Here is a 22,632-nt window from a genome sequence, read left to right on the forward strand (position 1 = left end):
GTAAGTGGAATTAAGAAAATAAATATCCAACTGGGCTCTTTATTTTAGGAAATGACAATGAATGAAAAGTCTAGCCTCACACAGCTGGGCCTCTGCTTCCTTGAAGATAAGTGCAACATCTCAGCAAAACGCAAGATGTGGCTCCTGTGTTCCTTGCTGCCCATTTCCTAGGCAAAGCATACCTAAGTTACGCAAATTCCTTTTTAAACCCGCCTTTCTTCCTCAAGCACTACTCACTTCTCTGTTCTGCCCTCGAACCAAACCCCACCCTCTGCTCCAAGGCTCTCCCTCAAAACATACGTGATGTTTTAATTCAAACGCACTTGGTGAGGTACATCTCTACACCCCCCTCTCTTCCCTGCTTGTGGCTAGAAGTTCCAGCCAACTAGCTGAGCAATCATACGCTTCAGCTTTCAGTTTATCACATCTCCTTCCTCACCCTTATCTCTCATCATTCTAGAACAGAAATGAAAAGATGAGAGCTATTTTTTCAAAAACCTGTTTATAAATCCATTGTAAAAAGAATGAGTGCTTCTCCAAATATATGAATAATCACCCGGATTTATTAGGTGCGATCCAGAAAACTATTAATTCTATTTCCACCGGCCCATCCATTCCATTCCCACTCAACAGGACTGGAGTCTCGCTGGCCCTACTTCTTGGAAACAGCCTTATAATCTGCCTCACTTCTAATCTACCCACTATAGAAGTTACCTTCCTAAAATAAATACACAGCCAGTGATGCTAGTTCTTTAAACCAAAATTTTCACCAATAAATCATCCACACAGCAAATACAAAATGAGCACCTGTCACGAGACCAACACAACCATAAATCGTACTCAGGGCTAAATACAAAACAAAACAACAAAATGAAAAGTGCGATTATAAAAGAAAAACAAGGGGGGGCAGACCTACTTTATATTGTGTAAGGGAATATGTTACTAGGTGTAATTTAAACTGAAATCTGAAGGGGAATAGGCAGCTAGGTAAAAAGCTGCAGTGAGAGACAGAAGAGAGTATTTGAGGCAGAGAAAAGCTGGTGAAAGGGAAAGGACCTAAAATAGGAAAGATGCTGAGAATTTAGAGGAACTAAATTCTCAGGGCTGAAGTGTGCTAAATGGACTCCTCATTCCCAATAAGACAGAGTTCACATCCTCATCAAGAACCTTCATATTCTGGCCTCCACCTACTTTTCCCACTCTCCTGTTCATTACCTTTCTTTCATGTGCTGTCCACACTCAGCCCAGGCCACTTCCAGTCCCACCACAACACAGCCCGCATCTCATACCTCCGCGCCACTGCTCATGCTGTTTCCTCTACCCAAAAATGTTTTCCTGAAGTCTTTCAGGTCCCACCAGGCACAATTTCTCTCTTCTACTCTGTGTGATTCCAGAGCATCTTGTTCTAAGCCTTTTATACAATTTTCGTTTATATGTCTTTAAGACTGAATCACGTAACTAGTTGTATACACATCTGTCTTCTCTAAAGATTATGACTATAAACCACATCAGTTATTTCTGTATCTCTTCCCCGGATCGAAACCTAAAACACAGTGTTCAATAAATGTCTGTTGATGTAATGTTTTAGTATGAGTTTTCATAATTAGTTTTCATAATCATTTTAACTACATTATTTTAGATTACTAGGATTAAATCACAAAGTATTCTACAATACAGTTTGTAATCATAACCAATTCTTTGTAGAAAACCCATAAAAACTGTATTTGAAAAATGAACAAAGTATTACTTCAGTATCACTTAAACACCAAACATTAAAACAAAGGATATCTCCCTATATAATTACTGAGTCAAGCCCTATCATTAAGGTTTCTTGCCACAGTCAAAAGAAATCAGAATACAGAGAACAAACTGAGGGTTTATTGGGGAAGGGGGGAGGGGAAAATGATTGATGGGCACTGAGGAGGGCACTTGTTGGGATGAGCACTGGGTGCTGTACGTAAGTGATGAATCATGGGAATCTATCCTCAAAAACAAGAGCACACTGTATACACCGTATGTTAGCCAACTTGGCAATAAGTTATATGAGAAATGACTTTTTTAAAAACGTAGTCAGAATATAAAGGAAAAACAGGTTTACCACTTTCAAAACAATACAAGTATAATTACTTAATAAGGTCTTCTAAATGATCATTATTCCAACATCAGTCCGTCTAGATACATTCAGAGAAAGTGCTAACTAACCTCTTCTTCCCCGAGTACCATTCAATGAAGAACCAGTGTAAAACAAGAGGAAGCATAGCCATAAATCCAAGATAGAGCCAATCATAAAGCTCTGGAGACTCTGTGCAAGGCTGGCAATATTTCTGTGCATTTGTTCTCTGTCCTCGTGGACATACCTACAAAATATAAACACAATATTTTATGTACAGATATTCTTTTAGGACACTGATACCCCAAAGTCATTCTATAAGGACATCCCATTTCAGTCTAAACATGTTTACATGTACATCTTTTAGAAATAAGAAAGTACATAGGTAAAATAAAATCTACATTGTATTTGGATTATCTATATAACACTCTTAAAAAATTCCTTTTACTAAGTTACTAAAACTTAGTTAATAACACTATATAAAAATAATTGCAAAGAAAAGTTCTCGAGTTTTAATGTTAACTTATTGCCAAGTCACTGTACTATATATCCTTAATAAAAATTAAAAGTTACTATAAAATCATAAGATACTAAAAAAAATACTATCAAAAAAGATGTATTATAGACAATATTGACAACATAAATAAGAATTTTATTAATGCCTAATATTTTACAAATTAATGAGTACACTGAAGAAAAAAGATTCTACGGATGAAAGGATTTCAAAAGCAAAAAGATTTTAGCAATGAAAAAACACAGCAAATGTTAAGACTTACCCCACATTCTCCGTATACTTCAGTTGAGTCATTTTTAAATAATAGGGTCTTCCCACAGTAAAGTCCAAGGCATGCTGGTTGAATATCGACAGCTTTTTAAAAACAAATGCCAGTATAGTAACATCTTTTGTGATTATAAAAAATAGTGTAATAACAGCTGAAGCACCTGGCAGAAATACCTCAACACAGTTCTAGTAAAAAATGATATGTATTAGACAAAAGTTCTTGATACACTTATTTTTACACTTAATGTTCTCCTTTTACCCTGTGACTATGCAGAAAGTTATACTGAAACTTTGATGTTAATGTTATTCCTTACGATTAAGACCCCTCGACCAGCACAGTGGGAACTATCCTCGGAACCCAAAGCTTTAGTATGTCCCCAATGGCTCCAGTAGCTATTCCCCCTTGATGAGATGGTCTAGACTTTTGCATTTCCATTTTTTAGTTAGAAAACTAATAGAGGATCACCACCCCTTATCTTGCCCAGTTAGAACAGTAAGTGTGCGCACAAGCACACACAAAATATCATCTTCATTCATAATAGAACCCATTTTAAGACCAGAAAAGACATTAACTTCAAAATAAAGGGCACGACTTTAAAATAAATAAATCTAACTTTAGAAAAAGCTTACAACATTGTCCTAACTTTTATCAATTTTTTTTTTCCAAGGACAGGTGAAAAATTTCATCAAGGTTGTCACTGGGCCTCTGCCCAATATTTAGGAACAAATACATTAGAATCTCTGATCTCAAAGTTTGGGGGAAATTAAAAGCAGCTCTTTAAAAAAAAAAACAACAGAAAACAAAATCTCCAAGCCTACAGATTGTAACCTTATCAACAGAAGTAAGTTATTAAAGTTTTTTTCATCAGAGACATGTGATTTCCTTTGTTCATTGACTTATTCATTCGATAAACATGCATTCAGTATCAGATTCCCCAGCTGGGGGTACTTCTAAAGATCCACAGAGCAACATAACAAGAGTCCCTGCCCTCAAAGAACCTACAGTCCAGAGCAGAATAAGTCCATAAGCGAAATAAATCAGTTAAAGAAAGACAAATACCATATGATTTCACTCATATGTGGAAGTTAAGAAACAAAACAGATGAACATAGGGGAAGGGAAGCAAAACTCAGATAAAAACAGAGGGAGACAAACCGTAAGAGACTCTTAACTATAGAGAACAAACAGAGGGCTGCTGGAGGGGAGGTGGGTGGGGCGTGGGCCAAACGGGTGCCGAGCGTTAAGGAGGGCACTTGTTAACGATGAGCACCGGGTGTTATATTTAAGTGATAAATCACTGAATTCTACTCCTGAAACCAATATTGCACTATATATTAACTAGAATTTAAATAAAATTTTGAAAAGAAAAACAAAAGGAGTAAATCCGAAACACCTGTGGTCAAGTAGGAGTTAATTTGGAAAATACTCATTTTATGACCATTGTAGGGGCCAAGGACAGGCTCCCAAAATGTGCCACTTTGGTATACCGATTATTTTAAAGTTACTTAAATAGCAGGGGGGCAAGGACTCTCTGGCCCTCTCTTCTGCAAGCAGGGAACAAACCTCCCATATGAAAAATATCCTTATACTAAGTAAAAAGACATCCTTATTATCAGTGATAATGACTAAAGTCAAAAAAGCTGCAGAAATAAACCTTATTTTACTAACTTTCTACCTTAGCCCAAAAACCTGTTTTCCTTTACCTGTAAATTCCCTCCAAATGTACTGTCTCTTTGTTTAAAATGTGTAAGAACTGCCTGCCTTGGTCATTTCTTTAGGTTTCAATTTCATAATTGGGTCTCCATGCACATGTTATAAAACTCTTGAGGTTTTTTTTCCCTGTTAATCTGGTTCATGTGAGTTTATTATTAGTCCAGCACGAAAATCCTAAGAGTAGAGAAGAATTTTGCCTTCCTTTCACTGTTCTTGAATAACCATTTCCCAAATTCTTCATGAATTCACAATCTAGAGACTGCTTGGTCCACAATGCCCTTTCCCCTTTCAAATTCAAGTAGACTTTTGATTTTTTTCTCCTTGTGCTGAGAAACAACAGCAATAGCATGGAATAAAAGGTCTCAAGTTTAATGTTTTCACTTTTATCACACTTCTTACTTTTATTAATCCATAGTCTTCATTACCTTATGTGGCACTTACTTTTTAAACAATTGTAATCACTATGTCCTAAATTACTAAGAGACAAAAATGAACTGTTTCCGATTTTTTGGGAAGACAGAAATTAAAGAATTTGGAGGCTTCTTCCACGTGGATTTTGCATATAGTAGATGTTTTAAAAATACATTTGTATGTAAATAAGCTAAAGTTCTCCAAATCCAAGGCCTGAAAACCATTATGATTAACTGAAACCAACAACAGCTCATCACCGATCAAACAAAACGGCGGCTTCCCGTGTCCATTCAATTTCCCCTCCCATCTCCTTTCCAGGAGGATGGCTAAAAGTTTAAGACTTTTTTTTTTTTTTTTGCAACGGCCTCGCCCCTTTGTGAAGGGCCCTGTAAACTTCACGTCTGATGCTGAAGCAGGTGACAATAGTTAGGCAGCAATTAGCTTCAGCTTCCTTTACGGTTTTTTGGGGCAATTACGAACGCCCGCACTTTAAATTCTTAAGCCAACCATGAACACTAAACAAAGGAACTAAAACAAAGAGCAGAGAAGTGATCTCTCGAGCGTAACAAAGGCCTGGCGTTCGCCCTGGCACACAGTCGGCCTCCCAGCTGCGGCGTCTCCTCTGCAGCGCGAGAGGGGCCGAGACGTCCCGACCCCTGGAGGAGTCCGGGGCCCCGCCGAGGGCGGTGCGAGCAAGAGGCAAGGATGCGCCGCTGCCCGGAGGCCGCCCGCAGGGGCAAAGCCCAGAGCCGCCAGCGAGGGGAAGAAGCAGGGACTAAGACAAACGCTTTCCGGGACCTCGACGACCACTCACCCATTGGCCGTTTGCAGGTTTCCTTGAGGAAGCTCCGAAATCAGCCACCCCGGCCGCAGCGCCCTGACATCCGGGCCACAGCCTCCAAGGCGGCTCCGCCTTCTGGTAACCTAGGCGACCACCCCGAAGCCCCGCCCCTCGCTCTTACGCGTCTCAGCTCTGAGGCCCCGCCTCCAAGGCGGGCGCAAGTCCAGTCCCTCTCGCGCGGAGAGCGCGGGTGGGCTTGAGGCTGGAAGCGCGCATGGTGACGTGGTCGCGCTCCCGGACGCTGGCGATGGAGAGCGTGGTGGCGTTGCCTCGGCTGCCGCCGCACGACCCCGACACGCCGGCGCTGTCGGTGGTGGACATGCACACGGGCGGCGAGCCCCTGCGCATCGTGCTGGCGGGGTGTCCGGAAGTGGGCGGCCCCACGCTGCTGGCCAAGCGGCGCTACATGCGCCAGCACCTCGACCACCTGCGACGACGGCTCATGTTTGAGCCACGCGGGCACCGGGACATGTACGGGGCCGTGTTGGTGCCTAGCGAGTTGCCGGACGCGCACCTGGGTGTCCTGTTCCTGCATAACGAGGGCTACAGCTCCATGTGCGGCCACGCAGTGCTGGCGCTGGGCCGCTTCGCCGTCGACTTCGGGCTCGTACCCGCGCCCCCGGCCGGTGCCCGCGAGGCCCGGGTCAACATCCACTGCCCGTGCGGGCTGGTGGCCGCCTTCGTGGAATGCGAGGGCGGTCGCAGCCGCGGCCCTGTGCGCTTCCACAGCGTCCCGGCCTTCGCGCTGGCCACAGGTAAACGGCGACACCCTCCCAGCCCCGGCTAACTACACTAACCGTCTGTCTGGCCTGGAACTCACGCATAGCAATTAACCCACTATCACGCCTTTGCAGGTTAATAAAAAAGTAATTCCAAATCATTGCAAATGTGTGTCAGCCTTGCGGATTAGTGCGGTGCGTGCCATTCGATTACCCCGCAGATTTATTCGTCTTGGTCTTATGCGATTCTTGAGTACAGAGTTCAGTATCTCTCTTATCCAGCGCCTCACTCCCCGCTGTTAGGCATTCCTAGAGATTTAACACTTGGGTAAGTCTGATAGGGTTAGAAAGAGCAAAGAACAGCCAATGTACCAGGGTTCATTGGCTCGTTCAGAATACACATACTAGACACATGATTACCCCCTGACAAATCACTAAACTTTCTCCTTTTCCTCGCCTGTAAAAAGTGCCCTCCCCACTTTTTTGGAAAAGAATTAAATAAGAATGAATGAATTAGGCAATTTATAAATCGGGAAGATACAGATGTTGTTCTTATCCTTTAAGAACAGGAACAGATGTTGCTTGGGTCCAAATCCTGACAACCCCTTAAAGCTATCTATACAACCTTAATCAAATAACTAACCTCTCTATGACTGTATTTTTTTCATTTGTTGCCTCATTGAATTTTTGGTGAAGATTAAATAAAGAATATGTAAGGTACTTAGAAATTTAACAAAATATCTCTAGAGACAGAAGGACTGCAGGATATATAGGTTGGCTAGATTTCTACAAGTGCTGAGCCTTTAGAAGGTTTTGGTGAGTTCTTTAACACAGAGCCTAGTCCTGTAAAACGGGGTGTGTATAACTATAACCCTTACAAAGAGGGAGATCTCTCCAAAGTAGTCATGACTGGAAGTGAGCTGGGAGCTAATTTAGTCCATTCATGGATAGGGTTCTCACTTCTTTTCTTGTAAGTCTTCAGTGCATGCAAATCATTCTATTAGATCTTGATCCTTCTTGAGGATTTGGATTTTAGATTAGGCAGATAATGAATGATACAGTAATAGCACAGGCATTTGCCAATCTTAGAGCAACCTCAGCCAGTTGAAACACACAGGTTGATGAAGAATTCCCCTGGGGGAAATTTGTGCCATTTTGCCCTCAATGAGAGAATGGTCACAGTCTAATTGGGAGGGCACTCAACAGACAGGTGTTTGTTTAGGATTGTGTCTCAAAAACCTCAGCAGTTTGAATAGCTTGGCTATCCAGTTTCTCCTCAGGCAACCCCAGCCCCAGATTAGAAGCACTCTTCATCTGTGGGAAATGACAGCTGGCAGCAAGATGACCAACCGCATCATCACTCAGGGCAGACTGGGGCAGGACAGCCAACCCATAAGCGCAGTAGCTCCCGAGAGCATCACTGTGAGACTACACAGTAATCAGTGGGCACTAAACGGTCATTAAAAATCCTTAACTCTGTACTTTGAAAAATGCAAGAAGGGTGGACTGACAGTGTTCAAGATCACTGCTCTGCCCCTCCCCATCTTGATGACCTCGTGAAAGGGAGTCATGATCGGCAACATGGAGATGATGACAGTATCCACCTCAGGACCGCTAGTTCATTTTCACTCCCTTTCTGCTAAAATGAAAACTAGTTTTGTAAGTGCTGGAACAGTAGGTAGTCAATGAACATTTGTAGAATGAGTAAATAAATGAAATTCAGAGAACATGGTGATTAGCAAAGTAAACATCCTTTTAAGAGCCCTATTCCCACTGGAAATTAAGCCTTTGGCCTTGCTATCAACATTTAGAGTGTTCCTCATTTGTGCCAAGCACTCCCCACACATTATCACATGGAGTTTACAAAACAGTCCTGGGGGAGGGGGCGGAATAGGACTTCTATTTTACACAGGACACCAAAGCCACACTTAGCTTAGCTTTCCAGCCGTCCCTCATTTCCATCTACTTCCTCATTCTCCTTTCATGAAGTTTGATTTTTGTGTTGCAGCAGCATCAAGACACATTTTTCATTCATGTTTGCTCTTAAGTTCCACAGGCATACTTGATTATAAACTTACTCTGTTCTGATACGTCATATGTTGAAAAGGGCTCTGTGGGCCAGCCTGGAACTGCCAGCACACCAGTATCTTTGTATGACTCCATGCACAAGCTCAGGAATATAAGAACTATTGTATTTTTCACAATTTCTGATTTGAGACCCCACTCTGTCTTGTGGATCTGCCTAGCCTCATCCCTCCATATGCGGTCCCCCTTCCTGATACATGTGTAGCAGAGTTTTCTTGGAAGAGCCGAGACCAATGATTGTGGTCATTAGCCTGCACAGCTAACAAGTGAAGCATAATCTGCCCCTGTCCGTGTGGCTCCTGCCCCTGTCCCCTCCTTTATGCTATCTCTGTCACGCCCCGTAGCCTCCCTCAATGCTGTGGGGAAGTTAGCAAAGGTCCTCTGCACTGAGGACCTGCCACCTCTTAGTCCAGAGGAAACCAGGAGAACCCGTTCTCCCTTCAGGACACTGCTTTGCCAGCAAAACTCTTTGTCCTGAGATCTTAGGTTTCCATAAAACCTGCTTTCTCCACTGACATACGCTTCCCCCAAAGGCAGTGATCACCAAGCCAGAATGAACTGGGGAAGAGGAAGAGAGGAAAATGCAGGAAGGGGTAAAACAGTTTTAATATCTCCAAGTATCATCCAGTCCCATTCCTTTGGAAATACCAATTTAGGATTTCAAACAACTGACCTTCAGGTGAAACTTTGGGTATGCCAGGGACTAAGAATACTCAAAAACTCTGACACAAAAAGGTACTGTAAACATCAGTGATTCTATAATGGCTTTATTCTGAGTATTTGTAGGATGCTTTCAGGAGATGAAAATACATAGATGAATAAGCATATAAAACTTAACTAGAAAAATCTTCTTTTCATTTTGTTTCAACATTACAATAGAAGAAACCCAATTTGTGAACAGGATCCGAAATCCTATTTTAAACAATTACTGGTAGTATGAAAGGGGACTTACCTTTTCCTTCATAGTTTTCACAAGTTGATGTCCCAGAATTTCCGCTCTCTCTTCCTCTTTGAGGTTTCCTAGCAAAGATCCTCAGAGCAATTACAAAGTAAGTGTACATGAGTTAATAAAAACATGGCACTAGATGTTCTAAAACTTATGCAAGCATTATCAAGTTAAATATATGCACTCAGCTAAAGGTCTATCATTATTTATCTGAAGCTTATTTTGAACATGAATTTTTGTTTCATTCTTTTTTATGATCGGAAAAAGCACCCCTCCACCAAACCACACATATTAAAAATGTTGTGAATTGTTATTGCCAAAATACTATCAACAACTCTTTTCAAACACCTCTTTTTTAGATCTCTTGGTGGACGTTCCTGGTCGTGGAAAGTTGGTGGTAGACATTGCATATGGTGGGGCGTTTTACGCATGCGTTAGTGCTGAGAAGTTAGGACTTGATGTTCGTTCTGCAAAGACAAGGGACCTTGTGGACACAGCGAGTGCAGTGACAGAAGCAGTCAAAGCTCAGGTCAGTACAAACACTTCTTGCCTAACGAATGCCTTCCTCCGTGGCACGGAGGGAGTATCAATTACATCCCTATACGGAGAATTAAATATTTATATATTTAAGTTACTAGCAGTACTAAGAATAAGGTACTGGTTACAATCTTAGGCTCTATAGCAAGACTACCCAGGAGTCCCAGTTTGTGACTTTCGTAACCTTGAATGAGTTACATAACCTTCCTGTTGTAAAAGGTGAATTATGAAATACCTGCTTCGTAGTGTATTATAAGAATGAAGTAAATCAATACATGTAAAGGAGTTAGAGTAGTACCTACCTATATGTTCAGTAAATAATAACTTTATATATATATAATATATATATGCTAGTATAATTTGTGGTTATTTACACATATAGAAATGTATCAAACAGTATCTCACAACTTGAAATGCATATGCTTTGCTGCATGTGGTCACTCTGCAAAACTTGAAGATAATGTCAGTTATAGCTTACAAAATAAATTTCATTAAATCTGATCAGACTTTCTTTTATTTCACAGAGAACATTAATCCCTAATTAGTGAATTTTTCCTAAATTGCTAAGGGTTACCTAAATACTTAAGTAAGTCTAGTTTTGGCTTGGGAAAACTACTCTGATAAAATCAGTTTGGATGATAAATAAGTCTAGAATATTCTTTCATTTCTGGCATAAGCATGCCATTTTACATTTAAAATTGGGACCTTTAAAAAAATAAATAAATAAAATAGGGACCTGCAAATAAAACTCATAAATAGCATTTGAATATTTTAGCATATGAGAATTACTATTCTAAGGAAAAAATAATCTGTGAGAAATAGTGTCTTGAGATACTAATAACTATCATGGGCCTATTTACCATACCTGAGACTTTAATAACATACTTTATAACTTAAATAAGATGAAAATATATACTCCTGTTCTAAATTGTGATTTTTCCAGGACTGTCAATACCAGTATCTAGAATTATTTTATCATAGCAACTTGTGAAGCTCTGAATTTATATCAATTTTCTGTTCACTAAGCAGACAGCTAATAGTTTGAGCTAAAATCTGGCATAAAATAACTTCACCTTATTTTTAATGATATTAAGAGGAAAAGGCATAGTTTCCTTTTTTTTTTTTTCCAGAGCTTGCACAGGAGAAGGGGGGAAGAGGAGGACGGAGAGAGAGAGGAAGAGAGAGAGAATCCTAGGTAGGCTCCATGCCCAGGGCAACACTTGGTGCAGGGCTCGATATCATGACTTGAGACAAAATCAAGAGTCAGACACTTAACTGACGGAGCTACCCAGGCACCGCAAGGCATAGCTTTCTTAATAAAAGGAGTAATTTTGAACCCATTAAAGCTTGAACTTGTCACCAAGGTGGTAAGGGGTAGACTTTGAGGGAGGAGGATTCTAAGAAATATAGGTGAGAACCACATACGAGATGAGCATCCAAAGCATCATCTGTTAGTGCTAAATCAGCCAGCAGAACCACTTTGTGAATTGTTGACCATTCACACCGCCGATGCAGATTTAGGGAAAGGCCACTTTGGTGGAGGCTGGCGTTAATACAAATTCATCTTCATTTATTTTTTTTAAGTTTTTATTTAGATTCCAGTTAGCTGAAATACAGTATAATATTTCAGGTGTATACATTCCTTTAACAAACATTTACCAAGAACCTACTGGGTCGGCCTATGTTATGCTAGATGCTAGAGACCCAGAGAAAGAACAAACACTTTCAAGGAGCGCATCTAGTCAGGGGAGCATACGTGAATAGTGTGATGTAACGGTGCTATAGTGGAGATGGGCATAGGGCTTTAAGAGGATGGGAACAAAGATCCAACAGGAAGACGTCTTATACTTGGTTTTAGATGGATTCTGAATCTTAAGAATCCAAATCTATTCAATTGCTTTAGATGACAGGTAAGTAGCAGTGGATGCACTAACTGTAAGGATGCACGTGAAACTAAGGTTATAGTTTGAAACCTAACAGACGTTACAGAAACCAAGCCTGCCTCTCTCTGTATCTGCTGCTTTTAATAAAACCAACTGACTTCATCCTGTACAGCAGACCTTTTTCTTCATCCAACCATTTCTCTTACCTAATAGCTTCTGCATTATTATAACATTTGCTTGCTCGTGGCCTCTTCCAAGTCCTTGTCTCTGCCCATGGAATTAACTTCAGCTCTAGCTGTTCACTGTCTGATATTTCTATATTATTGCCTTCAAGCTCCTGAGAGGGAGCATGTGACTGCCTTAGCTCCTCCCAGTCTGTGGATTAACCATCCTGGGGTCACTGCTTCAAAGAGTATGAGCAGTTGGAGTGTGTGTGTATAGATCAGACTGCTCCTATAGTAGAGGCTGTCTGTAGGACAAAGTCCTTGCAAAGGACTCAAAGTATGATGAGATTCCTAACTTCCAAAAAAAACATGTTTATTCATCCAGACAAGGACATCATTTACTGCCCTGACCCAAAATTGAAAACGGCAAAGATTGAAAAGTTATGCCTAAGAGTGCCCCATCGACATTACTCGTTAAGATAAATTTGAATCAAAATATTTATTTTACATGACAACTTATTTTACATGATACATTTTTGTTATTTGCAGTTTAAAATTAATCACCCTGAGAGTGAAGACCTTTCCTTTCTGTATGGAACTATATTAACAGATGGAAAAGACACTTACAGTGAGGAACCAACCACCAACATCTGTGTGTTTGCAGATGAACAGGTACTGAAACTGTAATGTTTGCCACAAAAGCCAGATCGTATGGAACTGGAACACTGTAAATGCTCTTATCTTCATTTACTCTGAAACAGGTTGACAGAAGCCCCACTGGATCAGGAGTGACAGCTCGAATTGCCTTACAGTATCACAAAGGGCTTCTAGAACTGAACCAGACCAGAGCCTTTAAAAGCAGCGCAACGGGCTCAGTATTCACAGGGAAGGCAGTGAGGGTAAGCGATCCCCTTAGCTTCTCATGTGTAAGTGTGTTACTTTTGAAACTTGAAGAGGCCTGAGCTCAGTGTTAGGTAAGTTAATTCACTCAGCTCTCAGAAGGAAATGTTAGGGGCACCTGGGTGGCTCAGTTGGTTAAGTGTCCAACTTCGGCTCAGGTCATGATCTTGCAGTTCATGACTTCAAGCCCCACATCAGGCTCTTTGCTGTCAGTGTGGAGCCCACTTCAGATCCTCTGTCTCCTTCCCTCTTCCCCTCCCCAGCTCGTGTTCTCTCTCAAAAATAAATACATTTTTTAAAGCAGGCCTGTTAAAAAAAACTTCTGTTCAGCTAGGATATTGGTTCTCAAAGTGTGGTTTGGAATCCCTAGGGGCCCCCAAGTTCCTTTCTAAGGGTCCACAGGGTCAAAACTTAGTATGCATTAATATGAAGATATTATTCGCTTTTCACTTTCATTGTCCCACGAGTGTACAATGGAGTTCTCCAGAGGGTATGTGCCGGGTGGCACCCCAAACTGACTGAATGCCAAAGCAGACATCATGCACGTTGTCTCCAAGTCTGAGATTGAAGAGAAACTAATGTACAACATGTATTGGGTGCTTCACTATATGTTAATTTCCAGACTAAGTGGTTTATACATACCATCTCATTTAATCCTCCTGAGAATGTTGGCAAGTCAGTGTTGTTATTATCCTTTTTAAGCAGATGATTAAATGGGATTTGAGAGTTTAGGTAATTTCCCCGAGGTCGAACAGTGAAAGAGTATCAGAGCCAGACTTTGAACGTGGACGTCTCCACGTAGACTGTGCTCTGTTAAGCACTACTGTATTGCTATTGGACAAAACAAATTTTCAATGAGGCTTTTATTATAGCAGCTTTATAAAAAGATAATGAAATTAATGTATCCTAATCTAATGATTGACATTTTATCATAAGAGTTAGTTATTCTCATGTTTAAGAATTAAGAAATAAAAGGATACTCTGTAGTTAAGATTTGGAGTTGTTTCTTTATAGGCGGTAATCATACTTGACAGGATATCTTCACTCACACCACATGCCTTCCCTCTCTGTCTGGGCTCCTCCAAGCTCTTGGATGGTGCCTTCTCAGTCTCCTGCCCTGCCTCAGCTTCCTCTCCCTGTCCTTCCACTTACGGGTCCCCAGCATTTCATCCTCAGTTTCCTTCTCATCTCATCTGCATTTTGATGCCACTGGGCAATTTTACCCACTTTTGAGGCTTCAACTCCCAACCATCCCACCGATGATCACTCCCAAGCCCTCCTCCCTCCCATGCCCACTATGTGCCTGCCTCTCTCCTGAGTCTAACACTCATATTCCCAACTGTCCACCACACTCACATGGAAATGACTGTCCCAGAGACATGTCATCTTGTTAAAAAGTTCTTCCTTCCTTCCTAAATGTGCTCCTCCTGTCTCATTCCCTATCTTTGTTAATGGGAGTATCTGCTTCACTTCCAAGGAGGAACTACACTCATATTTAACTCATTCACACTCCTCACCTCCCATTTGTGAGCCCCCTGCCTACCAGTTCTACCTGCAAAGTATCTTTGTAATGCTCTTCTCCATCCTCCCTAAAAACTACCCTTGTGACTCTAGAGTCCATCAATGAATGAAGATTACCTCTGAAGAGGTTTCTAAGTTTCTAACTGCTTTCCTCTCTGATTTGTTTCCGTTTTACAGGTTAACTTATCTAAAACACAAGTCTGATCATGTCTGTCTCCTAAAAACCTTCCATCACCTAAAAAGATTAACCTTGGGTTTTCCTTAAAATATAGAAGTCAAGGATATGACTTTTCAGGTAGACACAACGTAAGTGCAGTATTTTGATATTATACTCCTTCCATCTTTTCTCAGGAAGCAAAATGTGGGGATTTACAAGCGGTTATAGTGGAAGTATCCGGACAAGCCCATTATACAGGTACAGCAAGTTTTACAGTGGAAAATGATGACCCGCTGAGGGATGGATTCCTTCTCAAGTGACTTCTGTGACTTTTCAGCGCTCTCTCTGAATTACTTGGAAAATGATATTCAGACTGTACATGTCAGCCAAGTTCCAATCTTTCTAAAATAGGATGCTGTGACTAAACATAATCGTTATACCTCATCTATGCACATGTATTGGTATAAATGTCACCTGTGTCAGCTTATAAAAGGCTGAAAATTCAGAATGTTTTTCTAGTGATTAACCTATTGGGCAAAATTAATACCTTAGCCCTTGTTAGTTTTAACATGCTACGCTCTGCTAATTCCTATAATATTTTGTTTTAGATGCTCTTTGAATAATAATAGCTTGAATTGTACCCCTCACAACAATGCCTCTTACAAGTCCATTATTTTAGTCTTCCAGTTTTTCAGTAAATAATGTCCTCTTTCTGAGGAAGATGTAAGGAAGATGGATTATTATAAGGTACTCAACACTTAGCATACATAGCCCAGGAAGGATGGGGATGGGTCAGCTTCTTTGGGCAGATACTATGGCTGCTTCCAGAATGTTCTCTCTGCTGCAAAGCCCTGCTCCCACACCGAGGTAGCTGAGGTGCTGTAAGCTGGTGTGAGAAGACCAATAATCAGACTTCTGCTGTATCTTTAAGGCTCTTATAAGAGGGATTGTTTACTGCATTATAAACACAATGGAAATCAACGCATTACTACAGTAGGATAAATCTCTTACTCCACGAAATCAATGCCAGGTAGACTTAAAACCTGAAAGAAATGTTAACTATTAATTCTTGCTAGTTAATTGTGAGCCTGTTAAAAGTAAGATTTGATCATGTTCAGTCACTATAAAATAAAGTATGAAAAACGTATTCAATATGTGGTGCTCTCAATATTTAGTAGAGTCCTGTGAGGTAAGTAATTTTTTTTGCTGAGCATACAGAAACTGAAGTGATTACTTTTAAATGATTTTGTCATCTGGTTAAGTCTATGATTGAATTACCTGACCAAAATGGAGGCTTCTTAGCTTATAACTTTATAGTTAACGTTCCTGAATTCCCTATTATACAAAAACTAATGTTTTCCACTCATTCTCTATAAAATTCTGTGGTACAGGAATCACTTACCTTCAAAAAAAATGACACTAGCTTACTGTGACCAAGAAATTTTCTACACATTAGAAAGATTTGCTGTACATTCATTTTAAAATGAAAATATAACTATTATTCTCTCTTCAAATTTCACAAGTCACATTAACTTGAATAAGATACACACACTGTTTAAAGGTTGTATTTTACAGCATTTCATAGTGTGCCACGTGCATATCCTCTAATGAAGTACACCGCACAATGTGAATTGTCCTATAGCTACCCGGAGGGGGGAGTGTTTTATCACTGACATTGTTTAAATTGTCAGCACTTGGTGACAATAAAAAGCAGACTGACTTTAGTGGATTTTATTATTGTTTTAAAATTCTCAGGGCGCCTGGGTGGCTCAGTCAATTAAGCATCTGACTCTTGATTTTGAGTCAGGTCATGATCTCATGGTCGTGAGATTGAGCCCTGCATTGGGCTCTATGCTGGGTGTGAAGCCTGCTTAAGATTCTCTCTCTCCCTCTCTCTCTCTCTACTCCTCACCTTCGCGCTCTCCCTCTTTTTTTTTTAATTTTTAGTGATTATTTTTGAGAGAGAGAGAGCATGCATGCACACTAGTGGGGGGGAGGTAAAGAGCAAAGGAGACCTCCAGAATCCAAAGCACACTCCAGTCTCTGAGCTGTCAGCACAGAGCCTGACATAAAGCTCCAACCCACGAACCATGAGATCATGACCTGGGCTGAAGCTTAACTGACTGAGCCACCCAGGCTCCCCGATACCTAAGAAAATAAAAAATAAAATTCTCTACAGACAGTGCACACTCTCTTATCAATTGCATCATGGTGGACCATTCCCTCTGCCATATCCATGATCTACTACTGCATTTATCGCATTTACACACCAATGGTCCTCAGTGATAGTTCAACTTGTGATCTTTCAAGTTTATGATGGTGGGAAAATGATACACATTCAGTAGAAACCGGACTTTGAATTTGGGTCTTTTCCTGGGCTCCATATATGTGGCACCATACTCCATTGTGGTGCTAAGTGGCCATGGTGGGCCACAGCTCTGTCAGCCATACGGTCACAAGGGTCAACAATGGAACACTGAACCATTCTGGACCCATACAATCGTTCTGTTTTTCACTTTCAGTACAGCATTCAATACACTATGTGATGTATCCAACACTTCAGTATAGACTAGGCTTTGTGATTTTGCCCACAGTAGGCTACTGTACGTGTTCTGGGCACGTGAAAGGCAGGCTAGGCTAAGCTCTGATGTTGGGTGGGTTAGGTGTATTAAATGCATTTGTCTTAATGTGTTGCCACTTATGATGGGCTTATTGGGATGTAACCCTACTGTATATAGAAGATCTATATGAGGGAAATATAAGCCAGACATGTTAAATAACTTCCCTAAGGTCACACTGGATGCTGTGAATCTAGGACTTCTGACTCCAAGTCCAGTATTTCTCTGCTGTACTTCCTCCACTCCTAAGATAATACAGCCAGAACTTGCTCTGGGATATAGGACTCTGATAAAATATTTCTTGAACACTAAAAAAAGTTAGTGCCTATATCTTCCTAAATTCTATTCCAAACCAGAGCCTAACCTTGCAGAATATTCATCCCTTCTGTACTTCACTAACTCTCTTGGAATCAACAGTAGGGAAATTAACTGCACCCCACGCACACCTCCGTGTGTGTAAGCAGTCTAGATATGCCCACGACCATCCCTTCCCATCGCTCGTAAGGGTCTTGTAACCTCTCTCAAGCAACCTCCTTTCCCTCACTGATCTCTTAGCTCAGGTACTTCAATATGCTCATCATAAACAAAATGCCACAAACATCCTTTTCTGCCTTCCCTCTCTAGGTTGCCTTCACCCATTCCCTTCCCATTGTAGTCAAATGTCTAAATACCTGATTCTCATTGGGTACATTTTCTCATCATCCATTTGTTATTTGACAGTTGACTGTGGTTTTTACCTCAGTATTCATGGGAAATTATGCTTGCTCTGTCAGGTCTAACAGTCACCCGAGGGTTTATGGAGTCCAGGCTGGACACTGCTTCGTGCTCCTGGCAGGGAGGTGTGGTACCTAGTAGAGCAAGTGCCTCCATTCCCCTGGTGCTGGCTCAGCCACAGAGCCACTCACTGAAGCCCCCAAGGCCACTAAATTAGTACTCGGTCCTCACCAGTACCCACCAGGGGTTGCAATTGTGTGGGCGCAGGTCCATCTCCTCTTCACTATGAAATTGCAGTGAGTTTTGCTCCAAGTCCTCTAGACTCCATTAGAGTTGGGACAGCCTTCTCTTTAATTTTTAAAACCCATAAATTCCATGCCACCCTCCTTAGAATGATACTTCTCATACTTCAGGGTGGGTATGAATTGCCTGGGGATCTTAAATTGCAGATTCTCATTTACCTGGCCGGGAATGGGGCAGCTCTAGAAAGCTCCCAGGTGAGGCGGACGCAGTTGAGTAACAATGATGTTTAACCGGCGTATTTAGTTACCCATTAGGGTCCAGGCTTTACAAGTGAGCCTCTCCTTTCTGGCAACTTCTCCCTTTAGCTCTAAAATACAGAAGAAGCCTGTTAGCTCCCCACCTCATGGTCACACTAGCTTTCCTGAGAAACAGCTGAGAAGATTATCTTATTTTGAAAAGCAAAACAAAATGAAAACCACAAGCACAAAACCACTGACTTCTCAACTGGCCAGTGTGCCTCATTAGATATTTCACTCACCTGCCTGGGCTTTCGCCCTTTCCCTGCTTCCTAATTTGTTCTACTCCCTAGCATTTACCCACAGCTGTCTTCCTGCTTCCCTCAACACTCCGTCCCTAGTCATCACATTCATGCCCGTGGTTTTCTCTCTTGTATAGAGAGACTGACAACTTCTAAATCTCTAAACCCTCAGATCCAGAGCCATACCACAACCTGGTGGGCAAGTCAAACTCCTCTGCCCCCTAGAATGTGCCCCTCCTCCTGTATTCTCCAACTTAATTAGTGGTACCACCATCCATTGAGCCTTGAACTTGCGATTTATCCTTGGCTCCTTGTTCATGCCCTTCTGTCCTGTCTGTTAACGCTCCGGAGGTGCATGTGGGTGATTTCGGCTGGCATCATTCCTTCCCCCTTCCTTTTTCAGCAACACTCACCTTTTCCTATGGAAAACTCTCCATCCCCAGCACGTAGCCTTGCTTGGACTGCCAGGCAGAGGGTACACCATCAGACTCTTCCTCCCTGGACCTGGGATCTTGAGACAAATGACAAAGTCTGAAAAACAACTGAAGTGGACTTATTCCAATTAAGTGCTTTAAGTTGATCACCCTCAAAGAATTTCTGCAGCTCCACCCGCTCTCTCTGCCCTGACTTCTCTTATTCTTGGGGCTAGCTCTTAGAGCAACCTTTTGTAATTTGAACTCCCTCTATCCTTCTAATAAATCCCCTTTTTGCTTAAGTGAGACCATGCTCTGTATTGTTTACATCCAAAGACCCTAATCCGAATACTACCTCCTAAACATTTTTTTTTTTTACTTTCTTCACTACGCCTTTATTCAGACTCTTCATTTCTCCTCCGAGAGGATGCCTTTTCTTACAATGCCTTTTCTTAACTGGTCTCCTGGTTGCCAGATTCTCCTCCTACGGTCACTCAGAAATATGTTTTGTGTATCTAACAGTTTTCCAAAGTGCTAAGTGTTAAGGATCTAATAACATGCCAAACAAGGTTAGAGTCTTCACAAAGCCTACGGTCTACAGCGAGAGGCAGGTAACGATTAATCACAAAAATACTATTATAGACAGTGCTGATATGCTCCAAGCCAAGGAAGGCTTCCCCAGAGAGACTAGGCTAACATGCATGGGGAGACAGGAATGCAAGCGCTTTGGGGGGAAGGCGAGGGAATGGAACTTTCTAGACAGAGGGGATAGCAAGTGCAAATGCCCTAAGAAGGGAGGTTTAAGAAGCTCGAAAAAGGCTAGTGTGACTAGATTGGAGCAACAAGAAGGAAAGTGGCCCCGATGAGACCAGAAAGGGAGCAGATGTCAACTCATGCAGGGCCTTGTAGGGAATATTAAGGATTGGGATCCTTAAACTAAAAGGAGAAAGCCATTAGAGGGGTTTAAATAAGTGAATGGCACGATTGAATTTATTTTGTTTAAAAAGGCATTCAGTCTACAGTGTAGACTAGAGGCTGGACGTGTGGAGACAAGTCCGGGGTGGCAGCAGTAGTTCAAAGAAGAGAGGATGAAAGCTGAGATTCAGGTGGCGGAGGAAGTGACGGAGGCAGTGAATGGATACAAGCACACTTAAGTAAAATCCCTGGGTCTCGGTGATAAACTACACATGGGCTGGTGGTGAGAAAGAGGGATTAACCTAGAAAGAATCCTTCCCTTCAATGGTGAGTGCTGCTACCCCACCTTCCCCTGATGAAGTTCAATCTCCATAACGTGGCATGGGAGGCCGTTATAAGAGGGTTCCAATCAACTTTATCATTTAGCATTTAATCATTTATTTCTCTCTTCACTCCTTACCCTCAGTCACCAGAACCCAAGTGTCAAGTACTTACGCAGTAAATCTCCACGAATTTGCACATGAATCAAAGGTCCTTCTCTGTCCTCTCTTTTTGGAGAGTCCGATGTCACTGCCTGTGTGAAGTCATCAGCTACCCTAGGAAGAGTTAATCACCTCCATAGAATCTCATTATATTTTTTAACAACACATACAGTACTGTAATATATTTAGGTTTGCCTAAAACGGTAAGGTTCTTTGGGCTGAGATCCTTATTTGTTGTTTCTGAAAACCTAGCACAGAGAAGATTTGCTAAATAAATTATGTATCTTTGTCTTAATTCAGTGGTTCTCAGTTGTGGTCATTCCCCCAACCCTCCCCGCACCCCACACATACCCAGACACATTTTTAGTTGTCACTACTGGCATGTTGTGGGTATAGGCTAGAGATAGTTAAATATATATATAATATATATATATAATGCATTCATCTACCACATTAAATACACTTCTATTTATCCTGTGAATTTCCGGTAAGATATTTTTCATCATTAAAATAAGTATCCTAAGCACTAATATCATTGATTCCAAGATCTGCAAGTGCGCCCGTCATTCTTCAGAGCAGTGTTTCTCAACTGTGGGTCAGAATCACTCACAGGGCATAGGGCTGGGCCCCAGCCCCAGAATTCCGATTCAGTATATTTGGGGCAGGGCCTGGGAATCTGCATTTCTGACAAGGTCCCAGGTGGTACTAATGCTGCTGGTCTAGGGTCCACACTTTACAAACCATGGTTTTAGAGAACCATTAGAGGCCATGCCCAGAAACTTGAGATGCAGTTTCCCAGGGCAGGCAAGACCTTTCAGTTCTGTAGCTCCCAGCCTGACACCTGGAGCTGTGTCAGTGGTGACTCCCTGGCTGGTAGCACTTTAGACTCTGAGCACACCACGTTCCAGAGAGCCGAGGAAGATTACCAAGAGGGCAAGGAACTCATTGCTCTCCACTGTCCACCCTCGCCCCCTACCCTGCCACACACGTGTGTGTAACAGTTATGGTCCTGGGTCCTACGGCCCTTAAAAACAAGATGCCATGCCGTCTCTGAGATCCATCTTCTAGCTCCTCACAACACCTATATCAGAATTACCTGTGGGGGTTAGAGTCACAGGCCCATTCTCAGTAATCCTGGGAGTCATCCAGTTAATGTACATTTTAATAAGCTTGCAGTGGTTCTCAACGTGTGGCCCTCAAATCAGCAGCATCATCACACCCTGTGAACTTGTTAGAAATGCAAATTCTGGGGTAGGAAGCCACACCTACTGAATCTGAAACTCTGGGGCTGGGCCCAGTCACTGGCCTTTTAACAAGTCCTCTAGGTGATTCTGTTGCAGGCTCAAGTTTGAGAACACCTGGTTCACATTGTTTGGCCTCTAAAGTTTAAGATCTCGGGATCTGGACGGTTTTTCGCCTTAGGTTCTAGATCCTTTACCTGCGTGTTCCAGAAACATCCACAGGAAGCAGCATCCCCAGCAAAGGCCTCCCTGTAGGACACTTGTATCCGACAAGAGAGCTCAAGAGTGAACCCTTGTTGAACTTGGCCAATTTATAGGAGGCCCAGGCCCGTTTCATGTAGCCTCCATATAAATGAAGTCGCTGAGGGGGTCCGCCGGGCCCCCGCCAAAGCCCAGACCTCGTGGAGAGGTGATGTGGGCGGCTTTTCGGAGGGTACTTGGTCGGCGTCCCGCCCCGCGCTCCTGCGTAAACACGGTTCCCTCGGCAACGCCTAGAACTCACGTCAAAGGATCCGCCGGGTCCCGGGCGACCGCCACCCCTCCCGACGACCCGACTCCCGGTAGAGGCCTCCGGCCCCAGCCCGAGCCACCCCCGGCTGGCGGCCGCCTCCCCCCGTGCGGGATGAACGCAGCGGCGGCGGCCGCGGGGCCCCATGGAGGAGGAGCAGCCGCCGCCGCCGGCCCGCCAGCCAGCGAGAAT

At 42.3% G+C, this 22,632-nt stretch overlaps 3 protein-coding genes across 4 annotated transcripts in view; 1 reads left to right on the plus strand and 2 right to left on the minus strand.

Annotated features, from left to right (window-relative positions):
- JKAMP (JNK1/MAPK8 associated membrane protein) overlaps positions 1–5,933 on the minus strand; it is a 28,598-nt gene extending 22,665 nt beyond the window's left edge. Inside the window, exons 1-3 of one of the 2 annotated variants that reach the window (XM_029950819.1) lie at positions 5,830–5,933; positions 2,887–2,978; positions 2,203–2,357 (exon numbers count right to left, since the gene is read on the minus strand). In XM_029950819.1, the coding sequence (XP_029806679.1) occupies positions 2,203–2,357; positions 2,887–2,978; positions 5,830–5,833 (251 nt within the window). In that variant the 5' untranslated portion in view covers positions 5,834–5,933. The remainder of the gene's footprint in view (positions 1–2,202; positions 2,358–2,886; positions 2,979–5,829) is intronic. The other variant, XM_029950820.1, reaches the window with a different exon arrangement.
- Positions 5,934–6,004: 71 nt separating this feature from the next.
- Positions 6,005–15,915, plus strand: L3HYPDH (trans-L-3-hydroxyproline dehydratase). Its single transcript, XM_029950818.1, has 5 exons — positions 6,005–6,611; positions 9,966–10,135; positions 12,740–12,862; positions 12,952–13,089; positions 14,963–15,915. Exons 1-5 carry the CDS (start codon positions 6,071–6,073, stop codon positions 15,086–15,088), a joined length of 1,098 nt encoding a protein of 365 aa, XP_029806678.1. The 5' UTR covers positions 6,005–6,070; the 3' UTR covers positions 15,089–15,915.
- A 2,324-nt stretch (positions 15,916–18,239) lies between these two features.
- LOC115302195 lies at positions 18,240–22,587 on the minus strand. Its single transcript, XM_029952183.1, has 4 exons — positions 22,130–22,587; positions 20,705–20,805; positions 19,295–19,392; positions 18,240–18,710 (listed from the first exon to the last, which is right to left on the minus strand). Exons 1-3 carry the CDS (start codon positions 22,585–22,587, stop codon positions 19,301–19,303), a joined length of 651 nt encoding a protein of 216 aa, XP_029808043.1. The 3' UTR covers positions 18,240–18,710; positions 19,295–19,300.
- Positions 22,588–22,632: the final 45 nt, after the last annotated feature.

The sequence above is a fragment of the Suricata suricatta genome, chromosome 9 (assembly GCF_006229205.1).
Source record: "Suricata suricatta isolate VVHF042 chromosome 9, meerkat_22Aug2017_6uvM2_HiC, whole genome shotgun sequence".
Lineage (NCBI taxonomy): Eukaryota > Metazoa > Chordata > Mammalia > Carnivora > Herpestidae > Suricata > Suricata suricatta.

What these genes read in the sequence shown, in the direction of transcription:
- L3HYPDH (XM_029950818.1), top strand. Translation starts at nt 6,071, where the DNA reads ATGGTGACGTGGTCGCGCTCCCGGACGCTGGCGATGGAGAGCGTGGTG. An exon ending in CAGAAGCAGTCAAAGCTCAG is followed by an intron (nt 10,136 to 12,739) that starts GTCAGTACAAAC and finishes TGTTATTTGCAG; the next exon opens with TTTAAAATTAATCACCCTGA. An exon ending in GTGTGTTTGCAGATGAACAG is followed by an intron (nt 12,863 to 12,951) that starts GTACTGAAACTG and finishes ACTCTGAAACAG; the next exon opens with GTTGACAGAAGCCCCACTGG.
- LOC115302195 (XM_029952183.1), bottom strand. Translation starts at nt 22,587, where the DNA reads ATGGGGCCCCGCGGCCGCCGCCGCTGCGTTCATCCCGCACGGGGGGAG. An exon ending in GATGTTTCTGGAACACGCAG is followed by an intron (nt 20,806 to 22,129) that starts GTAAAGGATCTA and finishes AACTCTTCCTAG; the next exon opens with GGTAGCTGATGACTTCACAC. An exon ending in AATTCGTGGAGATTTACTGC is followed by an intron (nt 19,393 to 20,704) that starts GTAAGTACTTGA and finishes ATTTGTCTCAAG; the next exon opens with ATCCCAGGTCCAGGGAGGAA.